Source organism: Mytilus galloprovincialis, chromosome 14 (assembly GCF_965363235.1).
Source record: "Mytilus galloprovincialis chromosome 14, xbMytGall1.hap1.1, whole genome shotgun sequence".
NCBI classification, from domain to species: Eukaryota; Metazoa; Mollusca; class Bivalvia; order Mytilida; family Mytilidae; genus Mytilus; species Mytilus galloprovincialis.
Window position 1 is genome coordinate 18,327,263 of NC_134851.1, and position 20,689 is coordinate 18,347,951.

General features: G+C 32.7%; 1 protein-coding gene and 1 long non-coding RNA gene across 2 annotated transcripts; one reads left to right on the forward strand and one right to left on the reverse strand.

Moving 5' to 3' along the window:
- The first annotated feature begins 1,057 nt into the window (after positions 1 to 1,057).
- LOC143058500 (uncharacterized) lies at positions 1,058 to 6,093 on the forward strand. Its single transcript, XR_012973092.1, has 4 exons — positions 1,058 to 1,179; positions 2,555 to 2,644; positions 4,585 to 4,641; positions 5,455 to 6,093. It is a non-coding gene; the product is annotated as an uncharacterized LOC143058500 (long non-coding RNA).
- On the reverse strand, positions 5,674 to 20,031 carry LOC143058499 (acetylcholine receptor subunit beta-like). Its single transcript, XM_076232010.1, has 6 exons — positions 19,897 to 20,031; positions 13,646 to 13,797; positions 12,262 to 12,306; positions 11,547 to 11,662; positions 7,541 to 8,073; positions 5,674 to 6,591 (listed from the first exon to the last, which is right to left on the reverse strand). Exons 1-6 carry the CDS (start codon positions 19,931 to 19,933, stop codon positions 6,215 to 6,217), a joined length of 1,260 nt encoding a protein of 419 aa, XP_076088125.1. The 5' UTR covers positions 19,934 to 20,031; the 3' UTR covers positions 5,674 to 6,214.
- Between the last annotated feature and the right edge of the window lie 658 nt (positions 20,032 to 20,689).

A 20,689-nucleotide genomic window follows, 5' to 3' on the forward strand; every position in this document is an offset into this window, starting at 1 on the left:
CAGTACTGTAAATTCACTAGTGTATTTTTACCTTGTTTGCATCATAAGCAGGGGGTTTGAGACATGTTTTTTGTTTTGCATACCTGTTGATTCCTTTGTTTAGAAAAAAACAGTCGACATCCCATATGAAAACTACATCAGGATCTGCGTTCCTTTTACCAAGTGAACCTGACTTCCAGTCTTTAGGAATATGCAGACATTATGGTGATTGCAAAACTCGCTGACAATAATTGCAGTAAGCTACTTTACAGGGATCAATTAAAATTCATCTGTTTTATATTGAAGCTTAGGTGAAATTTATCTAAATGACTGACACAAACGTATTGATGATTTTAACACTTATGGTCTACCAAATAAAGAATCATTACCATTTTAAACCAAGTTTTATTAATGTTAGCTGAACAAAAAAAATGAAACCATTCATTTCTTTCAAAATGTTCCAAGGTATTCTTCTCATAAAATTTTAACCTATTTTTGTGTCAAAAAAGAAATACAGTATTTTCGATTTTAGGTTTTTGATAATACATTTTTATTACCAAAAATATATTTCATCAATCTGAATTGCACGACCTTTGATGTTTTTCTCTAATGGAAGACAACACGATAACCGAAAATCTAGATTAGACGATGTAAACGGGAATTACAATTAAAAGCATAAGAAATACAAACAAACAAGCGGTAGTTAGTTACACCGAACATTGAGGTCAAGAAAAGGATGAGTTCAACCGTCTCGCAGGGAAAGCAGTTCCTGGACTGTTTGCTAGTGGCATTCTTTCCCTGATATTTATTTCTGTGTTACAATTTGATTGTTGAATAATTGCTTCGCATTACAATTTTGGATTAAATATGTGATGTGTATTCACTGATGAGGCTATACGTCATTCATTTACTAAAAACTAAAAAGGCACAAAATGAAATTGAAGGTTATTGATATAATGTTCAATTTCCTTTTCGAAACAGATCATTGAAACATATATTTAAATACACATTATTTGTTCCGTATATTTCAAAGTTCAATATAATCCGTTTATGTTAAATACTTCCCGTCCAGTGGTTAAAAATAGAAAATAAAATTTTCACATGAAATTTATCATATAGAAAATAGTAAAATGAAAACTTTTTCATTTATTTGTGTATTTACCCTGGTGAATTTTATTAGGGTTGGAACAGAGCTAAATCGTAAGTTTTAGATAAAAGTTTTGTTAAGTATGTACCTTTCTTGTAAAGATAAACCACAAACGGTGTTCTGGCAATCGTTGTTGATCTATACAAAGTATAAGCATTAAATAAAAAAAGTATTTGGTTACACGCTACGTTAACTTGAAGTGAATTCTTGACCTTGACATTTTTTTTGTTTTATCTAAACAGTTATTTCTAGGATTTATGTCAAATTTATAATGAAAATTAAACTATATGTAATATGTTCCATACAAATTGCAATGATAATGGATTAGGGTTCTATGTCAAGTTGGAAATTCCTTATAAATATATATGTACGTCCCTGAACATAAATCGTGGTGGAACTAGACAAATGCGTTGAACTAGAGTTTCAAAATTTTTAACATCTAATAAAATGCTAAAGGCATACAGGAAGATACGTAGCTGGACACAATCATATTATTATACTCAGGGCCTACCAGTATTTGCTCTTGCTTCAAAATGCAACGTAATAAAAAGATAGTAAGCGAAAACATTTTTCAGTTCTTTAGCAGACAAGTCATTTAACAAACGACCACCTGAAAATTTTGCAAACTACGTACATGGTTACTAATAAATATGGAAATCACATTATTAGCTAAAGGAATCGGTTACATACTTTGGTGGTGTGTAGTGGCAAAGAAAATTCTTTATCTTTAGATATCTCATTGTGGTTTTGATATGTTGTAGTAGTTGATGGTTAAACACTTACACAAATCAAAACATAACGGATACAATAACAACAAAAACGGCAGATAAAACATAACAAGCAAGTTTTAAAAATGCTGAGCGAAACAAATTACTCAAAATCCCAAGTCAATTGCAGGTTCTACAGAAAATGAGGCAGATCACACTCTACATGTGGCACCCGCCATTGCCATTTTTATATTAATTTTGATCTTATTGTTCAGATTGTATGTGAGAGTTTAGATCAAAATTACCGTTTTAGAATTGAAAAAGATTGTTAGTAAACTGACTAGTCTATTTCGGTAATACCAAATTCGAGATCACGACGACGGAATTGAGGTTACAACATCTGGAGCATATCCGTCAAAGGTGAAACAGGTATTCCAATAAAGTCAACCTATTCATGATGGCGGTCGTACACTTTCAAAAGAATAACTCTAACGTCACTGTTTGAAGTCGATTGTTTTATAGAAATAAGAAGAAATGGTATGAGTGGCAATGAGACAGCTCTCCACAATAGACCAACATGACACAGACAAAACAACACAGTACGGCTTTTAACAACAACAAGCTGGAAAATTTGTTGTAAAATACATTTTTGCCTGGTCTGAATAACGACATTCTAATGTTTATTTTAATAATGCTTTTTTATTAAACATGTTTAATTTAGACAATTGTAGTTTCCAAGAAAACCATTTCTGTTCATATAACAACTGTTTAGAGAAGTACCGCGATGGTAAAGGCAACCCGTCAACAAAATGTAAGAATTAATTTAACGAATCCTTCACAACACAAATCTTAAAACACTGATTACACTAAACTAGAGGCTCTCAAGAGCCTGTGTCGCTCACCTTGGTCTTTGTGCATATTAACAATGGACACAGATACATTCATGACAAAATGGTGTTTTGGTGATGGTAATGTGTTTGTAGATCTTTCTTTAATGAACATTCTTGTTGCTACAATTATTTTTATCTATAATGAACTTGGCCCAGTAATTACAGTGGAAAATATTTCCTAAAAATTTACAAAAATTAACAAAAATTTATGAAAATTGACTATACAGGGCAAAAACTCCTTAAGGGGTCAATTGACAATTTTGGTCATGTTGACTTATTTGTAGATCTTATTTTGCTGAACATTATTGCTGTTTACAGTTTATCGCTATCTATAATAATATTCAAAATAAAAACTAAAATCGTCAAAATGTCCTTAAAATTAATAGTTCGGGGGCAGCAATCCAACAACAGGTTGTCCGATTTGTCTGACAATTTCAGGGCAGATAGATCTTGACCTGATAAAAAATTTAACCCCATGTCAGATTTGCTCTAAATGCTTTGGTTTCAGAGATATAAGCCAAAATCTACATTTCACCCCTATGTTCTATTTTTAGCCATGGCGGCCATCTTGATTTGTTAAACTAGATACCCTAAAGATGATTGTGGCCAAGTTTGGATTAATTTGGCCCAGTAGTTTCAGAGGAGAAGATTTTTGTAATAGATTACAAGGATTTACGAAAAATGGTTAAAAATTGAGTATAAAGGGCAATAACTCCTAAAGAGGTCAACTGACCATTTCGGTTATGCAGACTTATTTGTAAATCCTACTTTGCTGAACATTATTGCTGTTTACAATTTATCTCTATCTATAATAATATTCAAGATAATAGCCCAAAAACGGTATAATTTCCTTAAAATTGCAATTCCAGAGCAGCAACCCAACAACGGGTTGTCCGATTCGTCTGACAATTTCAGTGCAGATAGATGTTGACCTGATAAACAATTAAACCTCATATCAGATTTGCTATCAATGCTTTGGTTTCAGAGTTATAAGCCAAAAACTACATTTTACCCCTATGTTCTTTTTTTAGCAATGGTGGCCATCTTGGTTGGTTGGCCGGGTCACGCCACATATTTTTTAAACTAAATACCCCAACGATGATTGTGGCCAAGTTTGGTTGAATTTGGCCCAGTAATTTCAGAGGAGAATATTTTTGTAAAAGCTAACGACGAAGGACGCCGGACGCAAAGTGATGAGAAAAGCTCACTTAGCGAAATCTAAAACTGATCGGAATCGGGTTTTTCAACAAGTCAGAGTTTGGATTCTATATAGGATGAAATTAAACTAAAAAACTTGTTTTATAGTATAAATAGTAGAACTAAAATACAATTTCCTACATAGACGTATGCTATATTGTGTACCTCCACTTCGTAAAATGTAAAATGAACTTTTTCGATTTTAGTCAAATTTGTAATTAATATATAATTTTTATGTACGTGTTTTTTTATATATCAGATGCACGAGGAGACCGTCTCTCCGTCTGAATTAAGCATTTATTTTTGTCTTCTATATCACAAACAACAATCAATTTATATCCCAATCAACCTAGAAATTGTCCCGATTCTATAAAATATAATGTAAAAATAATTCTAACACCTCTATGTATTTTTCTATGGAGTTTAGAAAAACAAACAATATCGAAATTCACAATAAAAAACCATACTTTGATTAAATCTGACAACGCCACGACAAACAAAACACAGTAAAACAACAAACAAGCGTTAATGTACAAAGTTCATTAAGGACTGAGCAACACGAACCCAATATAACACTGTGGCTGAACCTTTATAACACAAGGTGCCCCGAAAGTCAGATGGAAGTTACATTCGCATCGGTTAATACATTGTACATTTATTTCAGTGATCAAAGATACTACAGGTTTGATCAACAAAACTGCCGGATTGGTCATTAAATCAGGTGCGATGAAATGCTTCTTTGAAGTATTGCCTTTTTCATATTATCATTTTGAAAAATACAGGTCGCATATTCAAACTTGTTTATTTACTTATTCGTCAACATTTTTTCTTCTTCAAATATTGGAAACCATGTGTTATAGGCAGATGTAATTCATAGATATTTCTTTGTCTCGCTTTTACGCAAAAGTGAAATAAGTCGTTGCTTGCAAAAATATAACAATACTTTAAAAAAATTTAAATGTAATTTCTATTATCAACAGTTTATCATAGTCCGTTATATCTGTAACACGTTGACGTTGTGGTTAAATGTAGTTTCTGAAGAATTTAGGGTATGGTTGATTATGAGGTTCTCTAAAACATGGACATGTCATTGTGCGAGCGGAACCTTCTGTAATTAGTTCCTGTTTTCTCCTGATTTTTTGTGTAGTATTATATAGAATTTGGCTAAAACAAATATTCATTTTTCTGCCCGAGAAGGGTAGAAAAACATTTGTATGCAAGAGAGAATCATTATCAATGAAAATACAAAATTACAAAAACATAAACTGATATAGTTATTAAGAATCATAGATACCATTGTATCACAAAATCCCGACAGGGCACCAGACCAATGCATACAATGTACCAGTTTATCACAATTAAATTGAAAGTTTTGTGTGTATTCCTCAAAATTAACACAAATGACGAATGTTGAAATGAGTTTTAATTATATAACATACATTTGTAAAATATCAAATTTTTAAATGAGTTATCAAACACATGTTGGTTCGAACTAAACAGTACAATTTTGATACGACTTTTTCTACTTTTTCAGATGGTTCGGTTTGTCTTCATGGCATACAGTCTGTTGTACCTATATTTACCTTGGTGATTCTTCCTAGAATCATGCTATAGAGCATAAGTGTCATAAACTTACTGACATATGTGTAAATTGATATTCGAATGAAGTAAACTATCATGTGATGTGGCGGATGTTTAACAGTGTGATGAGGACTATCAAAATGTAATAATGAACAAAAATTTAATTGACATCGTAGATTATTAATTTTATTGTTTAAATTTCTTTATTTTTATCACTGATGGATTCTAACAGAATCGGTTGATAATACATTTGGACACAACTAACTACATTTAGTAAGCAATATCGTCTATCATTTGTTTCAACAGGACTGTAATTTGTCCTCATACTAAAACTTTAATCATGAAATTAACCTATTGTATGTAAATTTATACTTATCTAAGACTAAGTAAAACTATTCAAAGAGTTACCTGACAGTACACAATGTATATATTGACATGAAATGTATATAGTTGTTCCATGCTTGTGAGTGTTTTTGTGCTGTGTAAGTACTGTTTTGTACCATAGCTTATATATACAATATAATTTGTTTTCCATCGGCATTCAAAATGTGCCGACATTCATTCATTTGATATAATAAACTACCAACGCCAATGTATCCTATTATTTGATTTTCACAACCTACAGTATGACTTCCAATGATATTCAAATTATTTACTATACAAATTATTCCTGTTACTATAATCATAACAACCAGTGACAAATATGTACAATATTATTTGATGTAATATCCAATCACTAATGTTAGAAACAATATTAATGTCATAAAACAAATAACAAGTAAATACAATCTCAAGAAAAATCCATCTAATATTTGACTTATATCTTTCCATGTCAATGAATTAAATTCCCCAGAATGCTTTTCGGTGGTTTCAGGTACACTTTCTTTAGCTTCTCCGTATGGTTGCACTTTTCGTCCACACAAACATGAACTATCTTTCCAACATGCAAATTTTGCCAAGCAGCTAGTCGACATCTTCATAAGCCATTTGGGAACTGGAATTTGTTCGTCTTTATGATGACAATCTAATACATATATAGTTATGATAACGGACAGGACACCTAAAGCTAGGACAAACAGTAAATAAATAGCTGAAAAAGAAATATCTTATAAAAAGTATAGTACTTCAAATCGTATCGTTGGTGATAATCCAATACACAGCCCAGTAAATAATTATGACAACTCGCAGCGAGAAATAATAAAGGTACATGTAGATATGTAGGCACTTGTTTCATAAAAAAGAAGTTCTTATATAACTTAACACATCAACACAGGGTAATTAACTCGCATTTTTTAAAATATCATCCCGGTCGGGAATTTCCGTTATATTTCGATTTCAAGATTGTCAACTGAAACTTGTTATGCCGTGAATCTAGATTGATATGTCTAGACAATGGTGTATAAAACACCTAACTTTGTTGTCGGTATCATTCGTAGCAGGCCTCCCCAAGTCAATCGTAAAAATTTCGTATAGCAACAACCAATTGGAAACATAATACTTGCAAATAGGTAAAGAGCTGGAATAACAATTTGAAAGAACATTTCTGCAAAATTCGTGTTTCTTTTTAGGATATACGCTACTCTATTTCAAATTAACAAATCGTTTTACAAGTCTGATATAAATTGATAATTAAAAAAAAAACAGAACTTAAAAAAAAAAGAAACAATTTATAAGTCCGTGTCCTTGTTTCTGAGATATAGGCATTGGAAAATTTGGCGGGAAATGTTTCTGTCTAGGTTTGTCATTCATTTACCATTGTCAGCTTTTTCCTTTCAAAAACTATGAAACAAATACAAGAATTTCATAAGATTTAAGATATATTGACTATATATTCATTCTTCACGGTTTAATTTGAAACACTGTTGTTTCAATAATTCTGATTCAAAAAGACAATAGCTGGTGTTTAATTAAATGACTTTTAAAAAACATTTCCAACAAAATACACGATTTTCATTAATGGCGATGCTAAAAACTTACATGCAATTCAAAGGATATTAGCATCCTACAATTTCTTGATGTTTATTCTTAGACATACTTACTTAAAACAGAGGTAGAACTTGATGTGGACGGCATGTTATCAGATATAATAGTGAGATAGACAGCGTATGCTAGTAGAACAGTTAGAGAATATCCTATCCTCTCTCCCGAATCTGGCGGTAATTTGAATACCATTGAACTCAGGAACGCTAACAGAACCATTGGAATCAGGGAATTCAACACGTGGAATACCGGTCTACGCTTGAATATTAATGTGAACGTTATTTCTGGTGTAGAAGAACCCTCTCTAGTATTTGAGGTCGTAAAGGCTGAAAACCCTTGGTATGTCCATTCTCCGTTCTCCTTGTAGTATTCCAAACGAACAGCTTCCTGCGAAACATACAGTGCTATCTCTATTGACGTATAACCCCACGTGGTAATAATGACATCACATGATTGGGTATCGAAAGGATAATATGTCACATCTGTCTCACAGTGTGTAATGTAGATTCCAGAGGGTGTCCAAATGACAGAGCCACTCGATTGAACTTTCATCAGGACATTTGCGTCACTCACTATCGAAATATCACGCACGCTACAAAGAAGGACAAAAGATAACACATTTAACTTTATATGATAATCCAAAGTGTTTAGGCATGTTTTTGCAGCAGTATTTTAAAATATATTTTTTTTCTATATTGGTCTACTTTGAGATAAATACATTTGCATAATGCATAACATATTCGGGAATATAATATGATAATGTACCAATGTAGAACACAAAACGTACACATGTATTCGAAATAACATAATGAACCGATGTAGAACCCCTATCGTATTCGAAATAACATATTGTACCAATGTAGAACACCTAAAGTATTCGAAATAAGAAACTGTACCAATGTAGAACGTATTTGAAATAACATAATGTACCAATGTATACACATGGACAAAAAATATTGCAACACCAAATTGAAATTCAAATTAAAAAAAAACACTCTTTATTTTTTTGTGATATAATTTGTTTAAATCGAACTAGTTAAACATTATTTAAATCTCACCTGAATTTAATCAATAACTATCGACTCGATAAGTTCTTATCTGCACATGCAGCAACTGTATCCGTAAACAATAAAAAAAGAGATTTTTATCCTCATTGTTTTCAACACTTTAAATAACCAAGTTTTTATAAAGTTATGTGATGGACACCTTGAAATTGGTCATCTACAACTCTTAACTGAAGCAAGATGGCATATTATCAGCATTAGAGAAGCAGGTATGTCGCTGTGACAATTGCACGTATTGTTGTTCATCACCTTTCCACTATAAGTCGTTTTGAGAATAAAACTCGGGCAACAAACGATGTTAAAGACCTTCCGAGATCAAGAAGACCTCCTATAACATCTGCTAGGGAAAATCAAGCAAAATGAAGGTTGGTCAAAAGGAAACCCATTGCAAACAATACAATCCTTAAAAGAGAATGGTGGTCATACAGGAGCCTTTAAACAAGAACTGTTCGAAATCGACTCATCGCTACTGGTTATCGTGCGATAAGACCATTTCGGGGACCTTTACTTACGGACAGACACACAGTTGTCCGTATCCAATGTAGTGCAGAGCTCGCAAACGTTGGAAATTAGTATCGTAGAGGAAGATCCTTTGTTCCAATGAAATTCTCTTTATCTTCCTTGGCTCGATCGTAGCCCGGATTTGAACCAAATCGATCATATATGGGACACTATTGGCCGTAAAGTGCGCGAAAGGACACACCAGTTCAAACACGTCATAAAATAAACAATGCCCTTCATCAGGAATGGTTGTTGTTACCTAAGAAACATATTAGTCGACTTATGGCAGGAATTAGAAGATGTTTAGAGGCGCTTATCCGTTTGAATGGAGGCTGCGCACAAAATACTTATTATTTGACATATAACAATCAACCATGATGTGAACAATCATCTTAAGATTAATTTTGGAAATGTCTGAGATTGTAAAGTTCAACTACAGTAAAAGTTGTAAAATGCATTTTTTGTAAAAAAAGACTTCATTTTGTTATCAAAGTTGTGGTAAGATAAAAAAAAATTTCAAACATTTTTTTGTTCGCTTTAATGCCAATGTTATCATTAATTATGTTTCAATATTATTTTTCAATTATTTCATCATATTCCATCCAAAATAAGAGGCTGATTTTTCAAGTTTTAAAAATTCAAGGTGTTGCAATACTTTTTTCCATGTGTATAGAACACCTAACGTATCCGAAATAGCATAATGTATCATTGTAGAACACCTTACGTATTGGATTTAACATCATGTTCCAATTTAGAACACCTTACATGTACATGTACGTATTCGAAATAACATAATGTACCAATGTAGAACACTTTACGTATTCGAAATAACATAATTTTCAAATGTAATGCATCTTACGTATTCGAAATAAGATAAGGTACATTGTATCTATGTAAAGCATCTTACGTGTTCGAAATAAGAAAAGGTATCAATGAGTGTGTGAAGGCCTTGTGTGAGATTAACAATTGTATGTTAAATGAGTTACCTTCGTTAAATAAAGAATTTATTATTATTATTATTATTATAGGAGCACCCTACGTATTCGGAATAAGATCAAGTATCAATGCAACCATGTTACGTATTCGGAATAAGGAACTGTATCAATGTGAAGTATATTACGTAGATATAGTAATGTGGTGTGAGTGCCAATGAGACAACTCTCCCTCCAAATAACAATTTATAAAAGTAAACCATTATAGGTCAATGTACGGCCTTCAACACGGAGCCTTGGCTCACATCGAATAATAAGCTATAAAGGGCCCCAAAATTACTAGTGTAAAACCATGTATACGTACATGTATTCGTTATAAGATGATGTATCAATGTAAAGCACCTTACGTATTCGGAATAAGATCTAGCATCTTACGTATTCGGAATAAGATCTAGCATCTTACGTATTCAGAATAAGATCTAGCATCTTACGTATTCAGAATAAGATCTAGCATCTTACGTATTCGGAATAAGATCTAGCATCTTACGTATTCAGAATAAGATCTAGCATCTTACGTATTCGAAATAAGATAATGAATTAATGTACAACATCTTATGTATTCTGAATAAAGATAATGTATCCATGCGTGTAGAGCACCTAATTTATTTGGAATGAGATAATTAAGTATCTTCTTTTTAATATATGTTCTTTAAGGTAATTCAGCAATCACACCACATCTTCTTTTTATATGTGACAAAGGGGAATTTAAACTGCCTTTGAAAAAAAAGGAACTTGTAAGATAGGTTTAGAAATATAGTCTCGCCACAGTGTACCTAGTATGCACTCCATAGTATGGATTTGTTTCAAATGTTCTTTAATTTAATGAGATGCTGACACCCTGTGGGATAAAATAATTTTCAAAAGTCTATCGGACAGTGTTGTGGATTTAAACACACTTCTTTACGCAAATTGAACACCCTTAGGCAGCAACCATTTGATTTTCTGGGGGGGCTATGGTTTTTTTTTCTGTGCAAACTTTTTTTTTCGCCTGCGGCGAAAAACAATCTATTTTTTTCGCGACAAGTCGAAAACAATTTTTTTCTTTCAATTTTAGCATTACATATAGTGGCAGCTGAGGGTGAAACAAACAATTTTTTTTTCTCAGAATCAAAAACAAATTATTTTTTTCTCCAAAAACTGGAAACAAACTTTTTTTTCCAAAAAAAACCATAGCCCCCCCCAGAAAATCAAATGGTTGCTGCCTTACTAAAGTAAAAGACAGTTTTCTGACACACGGGAGAAGTCCCAGGATGATTATTTTAAACTGCAGTTTACCCACTGGACTTCTTTTGTGGGGAATCTTGTTTTCATTAAATGGATATGAGACTTATTTCAATATAAGTTTCAATAATTGTAATAGAAAAGATTTGTTAAATTACGAAAATCAAAACTTGCACGTTTTATATATGGGAGGTACCGACTGAACGTCACGCATTCTTTAAGTCTTTAAAATATAGTCTGAGTTAGAAACAAAAAAAAACTTTTTTTCAAACAATGAATTGACTTACGAATTTTCAATAATAAGAGCCGGTCGCCATATATATTCTTCGTTACTGTAAATAGCCGGTATATTTGTATTATAGGTAACATCTTGTGACCAGTCTAACCTCTGATCATCCCAAAACTGTAATTAAAACGGAGTACATAGAGACTTGATAAGGTTATGAATGTATTGAGTTTTTAAACTGAATTTTACTGTATGTATTGCTGTGTGCTTACTCTAGTACATTGGTTAGAGGTACAGGGGCGAATTGAGATCTCACAAAATATGTTTGATCCCGCCGCACTTTTGCATCTGTCAAAAGTCAGGAGCCTCTGGCCTTTTTAGTCTTGTGTGTTTTTGTTCAAATTTAGTTTATTTGGGAGTTTAGTGTGACGTTTATTACATTTTGTTAAGGAGACAAATGAATCTAGACCCTTTGATAGCCTTCGGATGTTTGCTGATTTCTGGTTAGGTTGATGTCTCTCTGACACATTCCGTATTTCTATTCAAAATTTTATCTTATAAAATACCATAAAAATGTATAAAAATTAGGAATTTGACCAAATGTTGGTAGATATTGGCAGAAGATAGTTTTTCAATGTCGAACAGACAAATTATACGATTGCCCAATACAAGGAAGATTGCAGACTTATTTCTGAGGTCGGGCAAATAGTAGATATTTTCCGATATCTGTCAGATTGGAAGGAAACTGATTTCGAGCACCTGTATTTCTGTCTTACCATTGTTAGATATCCAGCTATTGACATCGACTGGTCACTTATACTCTAAAACGAAAAACAGATAGTGTATCATGAATAATCTGACAGTCACTATATTTAGATGAAAAACAGAAATAACAGTGATGCATATTAACTTTTTTTTAAATCCACAACCACTTCATTTAATTCCCTTTCAAATAATATCAATTCGTGGTAGTATATTTATAAGGAGGGGGAGGGGTCGGAGGGGTCCTTTAAGTTATCCCGAAATCCCGGGCTTAAAACTATGAAATCCCGAGGTCCCGAATTTAAAGAAATTAAATCCCCGGATCCCGAAAGGATCAATCCCGAAATCCCAAGCGTAAAAACACCCGATCCGGACGTCCCGAAAAGGTACCCCTCTATATTACTCTTATATGATTTGCAAATCTACAAATATCCGATGTTATGTCTGTGTGACATTTACATTGAAACCCCTTGAACTTTGTATCTAAAATCCTCAAAGTTCTCATCTCATGTGTGTGAGTTTTTACATTCAATTTCAACTTTCATGGACTAACAGTATTCAATAAATGTGTATCGATCAAATGTCACAGCGAAATCGAATAGACTGACAGTGATAGAAGCTTTGAAGCGATATCTGTATAGTATGCAATTACACGACAGACTAGCGATAAATTTTGGGTTGTTAACACAGCCACTTGTTTCTATCCATGGAAGCCCCACTATCAACGTATATTAATGACTAACTACTCCTTGATAGTGGACTTCCCATGGATAGAAACAAGTGCCTGTGGTTGTTAATATAAGTTATATGATTCGATACTGACCCTCTACGGATCAATAGAAGATTTTATTCACCTTCTTAGATATCTAAGATATCTGTCTTTATAAATTGGTTATCTCCCTAGTGAAGTGTAGATATCGATTATTCTCACAATTAAATGAAGATATCAGTATATATAGTAGGTAGAAAAATAGACAATAAATGTTGGTGTCTGTAAATATGAGCTGTATTAGTACGAGGCTAAGAAACAGGTGGTAATGCGAGCTTCAGCGACTTAATACTCCTGTTCCGAACCGAGGAAAAGCACCTGATATTCAAAGACACATAATATATATTGTCTTATAGATTCTGGTATCTATTTTGTACATTTTTTAACATGCCAATCGTTAAAAATGTATTTAAATTAAATCGACCTGACTTAAACGCAGACCACAATGATGACCCCCCAATTAAACTGTCATGTAAACAGTAGTTTCACAAAACCGTGTGCTTGCAACAGAAGCAGGATACAAGGAGACTTTGTCATTTATACGTTTAAATCTTTGTTTTATCTGTACATCTGTATGGTAGAATGATTCATCGCATGATAAAGAACAATTCAATGTTTTGTGTACTTACCAACGAATTAAGAGTAATGATATTTAACGCCACAGTTACATTTACTTGAGCTAAAGGTCTGACAAAAAGATTGTAGGTTGTTCCGATTCCAAGGGACGATCTCAGATTGTCTTCCAATGCAAAACTATAGGCTGGTTCGACATTTGTAATAGCTACAAATAGACAATTAGTATATTGCAGCCATAATTTGATATTTTTTTTAAACTACAATGTACGTGTAATCAAATATAAAGCTAGTTAAAGCCCGCCTCCGGATGCTGTTTTCTGTCCTTTGATCTGGTTGTTGTCTTCTTTGTAATCATCTACTATTCTATCTGACAATTTCTAAAGCTTGTATTTCCTATCATGATGATTAAAGTCATTATTTCTAGTGTTGTCAACGGTTAACCGGTTAACCGGTTAACCGTTCGAACGACCGAATACCGAATACCAAAAATGCTAACCGGTTAACCGGACTTTTTTCAATTTTAATAGATTTGATTTGAATTTATATTAAAATCATTAAATAGTTCTTTCTTTAAAAATTGTCGTCGTGGTAATTAATTTGACGGATCAAAGGTCCAGTATATTAATTGCTATTGTTAATCCAAAAATATAAAATTAATTAGAAGTTGTCTTTCAGCTCAAGGCAAAATCTTAAGGAAACATCATGATTAGTCACATGTTTTTCAGTAATTTTTAATCAGTAATACGATTAAATTTTACAATTTACTTCATTATTTCATTTTGATCTTATATTGTGTAGACCTACATCTGAATGTGCAATCTCCGTCGTGCAAGTCTTTGTCATACTTTAAACTAAATTATAACTCAAAAACTGTAAAAAGCAAACCAACGTGAATGTAATCAATGTTTACTTGATGGTACGAATATCAGGATTAATCAATTTAAATTGAAACACCTCACATTATTTTTGGAGACAACAAGACAAAATGAAAGAATCACCGGTTTCAGACATATCAAATTCTACGAGATCATGACATATTTTTTTTACTCTGAAGTTAGTACAAACGCCATTGTTAGTATCGTGTATTTGATTATTAAAAGTCAAATTTCGCTAGAAATCTTCACAGACAAGCCTTATAATACCAAAGGACAAACTTCAATTCATCGTATTATAAAAACGAAAATGTATGACTTATATGGAAAGAAGCCACATTGACACTCATATCACATCTTCTTATATCGATGTGTAGGGTACCATTGATAAGGCTTTCAAACATCAGCTTAAACTACCGGTTAACCGGTTAATCGGTCGAACGATTATACGAGTAACCGGTTAGGCAAAAGTGTACGATTTGACAACACTAAATTTATTTCCCTTCGATAGTTTTTTTCTGTCGTTATTAAGGCTTCGTACAGTAGTTGTTGTTTGTTTATGTAATTTATACGTGTTTCTCGTTTCTCGTTTTTATATAGATTAGACCGTTGGTTTTCCCGTTTGAATGGTTTTACACTAGTAATTTTGGGGCCTTCATAGCTTGTTGTTCAGTGTGAGCCAAGGCTCCGTGTTGAAGGCCGTACAATGACCTATAATGATTTACTTTTTTAAATTGTTATTTGGATGGAGAGTTGTCACATTGGCACTCACACCACATCTTCCTATATCTATTTATTATTGATTGGTGTGGAATATCTGTGTCAAAGATGAAAATTGATATCCTCCAGTAGTTGTTACGGAAACTCCGTCCTCTGTTTTTTTTTTTTTTTTAAAAGACACCAAACAATGCCATCGATATTGTACTTGCTATGGGCAACCCGACATGTGCTACAATGTACTTGTTGATAATGATTCCCTTATTCTTCCGGAGCACCTGAAGTCGTGTGTTGGTGTGTTCCTGTTGTTAGTCTTTAGTTTCCGAAGTAGTATTTTGTAGACAATTGTTTTGTAGGTTTTCTGAATCTAGATTCCTCATACCTTATAGTGTTAAATTTAAAGAAAACATAATTGATTGATAGCGTCAAAAAACAAAAAAAAAGTTCGTGTATTGGACGAAACAAATATCTGACTCAGTCACCCCCCCCCCCCCCCCCACACACTTTTTGAAGTGAAATGGTTGCTCCCTTATCTGTGTTGGTGTATATTTAATTATATAATTACTTATTGTTTGTACTCTTTGTTTTTTCTTGATAAATAGTCTATTAAAAGTAAATGCATGTTATAAGATAAAGATTAAGGATCAACACATGACTATTCATTCGAAAAATCTCTTTAAATTCAAATGTCTTGATTTCCACAAGGGGTTTGCTTTGACCATCAATAGCATAAAAGAGAGCAAACACACAACGAACCCAACGAGAAACACTTAACAATAGGTTAGGCTTAAGAGTGTTTGCCTAGTTGACAGATTTCCTTTCGGAATTTTTTATTTTAAAATATTTTATCTTATAAAATTTATCTTTTTCTTGAGACCACCGGAAACGTTCAGTATTGGGCAAGATTGACAATTCAACGTATAGATGTAGATGTAGATGTAGATGCGGAGTTTATTTTCGTCATGAGATATGACGTAACGCACAGAGTTCGGTTTAGTAATGGTAACGTTACTCGACGTAGTTTTTTAAAATTATTTCATCCGACTTCTGTACAAAAAGCCAAAGCTTTGCACTGTATTTAATACAGCTGGCATTAAGATGTTTAACTTCTTATTAAGAAAATAAAAACACTGTATACATGACTGATTATATATTTTTGACAAATAAACTTTATTTCCTCATAATCTTATTGAAAATATATATTTCAAGTATTTGTCACTGCCCATTCATGTCAATTGTTGCAAAATGCATATATCCTCTATGATGCTCAGGATTCCGTCATCACAAGTAGCTTAGTCTAGGCATGTACATCTTGTGGAAACAGCCAGAACCAAAGCTGTTTAGTACTTTAAAAGAATAAATGTTATCAACCGCCTTTAACTGTAGTTTTCGAACTATAAATAGCGAATAATTTTATGGTCTTTTTATCCGCGTTCCGTACTATCATCATCCCAAATAGGTGTCTTTCAAGAAGATTATAATGTTTGTGGATGCGTGGATATGACTGTTAGTGTATACAACAAACATTCGTTCTAGCAGGCACATACATGTTTCTAGGTTCCAAAGTCGATAAGTTATTATTAATCAAAACAATTGCGCCTTTAAGATCAGCACATAGTTTACAACAATATGATTTAAGTAAAATTTTCGTGGTGATGTATTACCTTTTCAGAGAAATTATTAAAAAATTTCTCCAAAAAATATATTATTACACAGATCATGTTAAATGCTATGTAGCTTATGACACAAAAATGCTAAACTTTCAGTTAATGGAAAAAAGAATTATATATATAAATTACGTTACATTTCATAAGTTCCGTGCAAAAAACGTTCAATTTGGACGTGGTAACATTTTGGGGAGACACGGACAACTTGACGGAAATTGATGAAAAATTTGGAGTTTCCATGTCCACTCTGCGTAGTATTTCTATTTTTATCCATCTGATGAGTGGAAGTCTTTTTCTACTGATAGTTATTATAGTTCGTTCTCATGTTGTAATATTACACCACTGTCCCAGGTTAAGGGGAGGGTTGGGATCCCGCTAACATGTTTAACCCCGCCACATTCTCTATGTATGTGATTGTTTCATTTCAGGAGCCTTTAATTCAGTGGTTGTCGTTTGTATATGTGTAACATATTTGCTTTTCGTTCATTTTTTGTACATAAGTTTGGCAGTTACATGTAGTTTTCTCGTTTAAGCTGTTTTACATTTGTCATTTTGGGGTCTTTTATAGCTGACTATGCGGTATGGGCTTTGGTCATTGTTGAAGGCCGTATGGTGACCTATAGTGGTTAATATCTGTGTCACTTGGTCTCTTGTGGTGAGTTGTCTTATTGGCAATTATACCACATCATTCTTTTTATATAGACATTTTTTTTGCCACATATTTTCTCTCGTTATGGTTATATTTAAAACTTCTCTAAGTATATACATTTTAAAAATAAAACCTCGTCCTCTCTTGCTCATATATTCTTATCAGATACAAGCTTTGTACTTTCAACAGATTTTTTAAAAACTCGATATCTGTGTATAATATTATTCTGTAAGTATTTATTTCAATGAAAATATTGTTTTGTTTGTAAATTCTTAAATACTTTTTTCAATGCATAGATGATTCAAACCTGTTACAATTATCTCTTTAAATCGTGAGGGACAAAATACATTGTAGAGCGTGACATGATTTTTATGGCAAAGATTTGAAATTTATTGAAAATATTTTATTAATTGAAAATAACATTTAACTGAACTTATGTGTAGTAGACTATAATATATAATATACAAATATCTTCAGAAATTTAGAGAAAATAATTACTCAGATGTACAAACTTTTTATTGTGAAATCAGAATATGTGTATACTTTTTTATCAATCTTATTTTTTCAAAGTTATTCTCACGATAATTAAAGTAGTTAATAAATAAACAACATAGTAAATAGAATAGGGGTCGCTCATTTTTCAAAGCCGCACGGTGAAAAAAGTTGCTAATTTTTATTTTATTTGTTCTATGGCTAAAAGTTGTCTGATTGGAAATCATATCACATATTTATTTCTTATATCAACATCATGATCAATAATTTAGGTTTTGTTCAATGTTGAAGGCCATACGATGACATGCAATGGCTAAATATAGTACGTCAATTGGTCTCACCGCCCCGGTGGTCGGGTGGTAGATTGTTTGCCTCGACTGCGGGATGATCTTTGTTTGAACCCCGATCGGGTCAAACCACAGACCTTAAAATTGGTATTTGTTGCTTCTCCGCTTTAAAGAGTAAGAGCATAGAATGGTTGGCTCAATGTCAGTGAAATGTGTCCGGGTATGACAATATGTCTTTCAGTGGACTGTTACCTTGTTAACTAGCACGTTACAAATCGTTACAGTGTGTCAGGATCGAAACACGGTTACTAGTATTCATATCACATATCCAGCAGGTTCTCGTCGTCCTGCAGATCAATTTACCGCTGGACGTTAAGCAGTCATTTATCATCATCATCATTTGGACTCTTGTGGAGAGTAGCCACATTTGCATACCACATCTTCGTATTTATGTAAATTACCAATCAACGAAAGCAACGGACGTCAAACTTGAATCGAAGCGTTTACCAATGCTGGACTTGCGATGAACAAATACAAATGAAAGAATTATGATTGGTTGCATATTTGCCATATTTTTTATATTCGGGCAACGCACTCTGACTAAATTCATCCATATATTGGAGCTAGTTGAGTCTGTTGCCTTATCAATGAGGCTCATAGAACACAAATCATTTTCAACTACAATTTGTCAACACCGCGATGTCAATAATGTGAACGATGTAAACACGATGGTATATTAGACTTGGTGTACAATATAAAAACTATGTTGACTTGCTATTCTCAACATTGCAATGTATGATTTTTGCGATGTATGCTATGTAAACACAAGATAGAGGAACGATACATCGGGAACATTGTAAGAGCTCTTATAAACCCAAGGTTGCGTTTAATATCGCTGCGGCTACGTTTACGTACATGTAGTTCTACGTAGATTTTTGTCTACTGAACGAGTAGCTAGCCTATATTCTATCAAATCTATATAGCAGCTATTGGGTTGCTGTCTCTTTTACACATTCCCCATTTCCATTCTCAATTTAAGCTATACGTTCAATAGTCATGATTCTACGTAGTCCTATGTAGCTGCAACGATAATGAACGCAAACATGTTTTCATAGCCAACATCGCCGACAAAATCGCGATGTATACAATATAGTAACGATATCGTGCTTATAAGCTCGCGATGTTGACGATGTGAACGATGTGAAATTCAAAGGTTCAAACTTTTCAATCAATAATAACACGATTTTGACTCGATATTTTCAACATCGCAATGTATACTATGTAAATAATGTAATCGGAAGGTATATTATAGATACAATACAATGTAAACATAATAATGACTCGATCCTGTAGACATCGTGATGTTGACAATATCGGTAAATTATCGTTCACTGGACATACTTCAAACCAAAGTTTTAGGAATGTAAGATACATTTTATCTCGTTAGATATCAATATTATTTTCTAAATTTCATGGAATAAAGGACTTTTTGTTTTTGATACTGACTTTATCACTGTGAGCCCACAAATTACCGATAAACTGAAATAAAAGGTATGCCCACATTTTAAGAGGGATGAAGCATACCTTCTTGCAAAGGTTAATCAATTATTGATCACTTACCTGTTGTTAATAGTAGAACAGGTATTACTACAAGCATTTCTAGTTTTCCGTTGTTCTTCTTTTATTTATCAATGCCAAAGTATAGCCTTTTAATGTGGTCCTAGAGAGAAAAAGTTCATTAAAATCCTATAATAAATTAAAAAATAAAAATACGTTCTTTTGATAATAAAATCCGTTTTAATTCGATGTCGGTTGAGAGGATCTTTAATTAAGTTTCCTTTTACTAACCCTCTTCATTCAAATTTTAAACGGATCGTGTCTTTTAAAACTATTTTTGAATGAAAAACGTCCTACATAAAGTAACTAATTACATTGAAGTGGTTTATATAGTAGGCAACACAAGTATCGATACGCAAGTTTGAACTCTATAATCTATTATGAAATATAATATACAGGAATCAACGTTTACTGTCAAATTCATTTTGCGGAAAATAAGTAAAAAAATCAGCACTTCTAAATCAAAGATGAGAAAAAAAGTATTGAAATAGATGCAAAGGCATTACAAATTGTAAGCAAAGTTTAAAATTTTAAGTTCCAATATAGATTTTTAATATTTTTGGTGAAAGTACGAAATTACAAGAACATGCAATACAAAATTTCGCGTATTTGCCTCCAATCAATGGTTTTGATAAGAATGTTATTAAAACACTGTAAATATTAGACCAATTGTGCAAGTATTTACCCTGGTACACATTTATATTAAATATACATTGCCTTTTATCATTCCATTTGTGGACTGGTTTATATCTATTTATCATTCAGTTTTTAATCTTTTTGAATTACAACTCTTTTT

Bases quoted from the DNA above. Each gene is read 5' to 3' on its own strand.
- LOC143058499 (XM_076232010.1), bottom strand. From the start codon at position 19,933: ATGCTTGTAGTAATACCTGTTCTACTATTAACAACAG. The intron at 12,307-13,645 runs GTAAGTACACAA...TTTTCGTTTTAG, and splicing joins TCATTACTCTTAATTCGTTG to AGTATAAGTGACCAGTCGAT. The intron at 6,592-7,540 runs GTAAGTATGTCT...TTTCTTTTTCAG, and splicing joins AAGTTCTACCTCTGTTTTAA to CTATTTATTTACTGTTTGTC.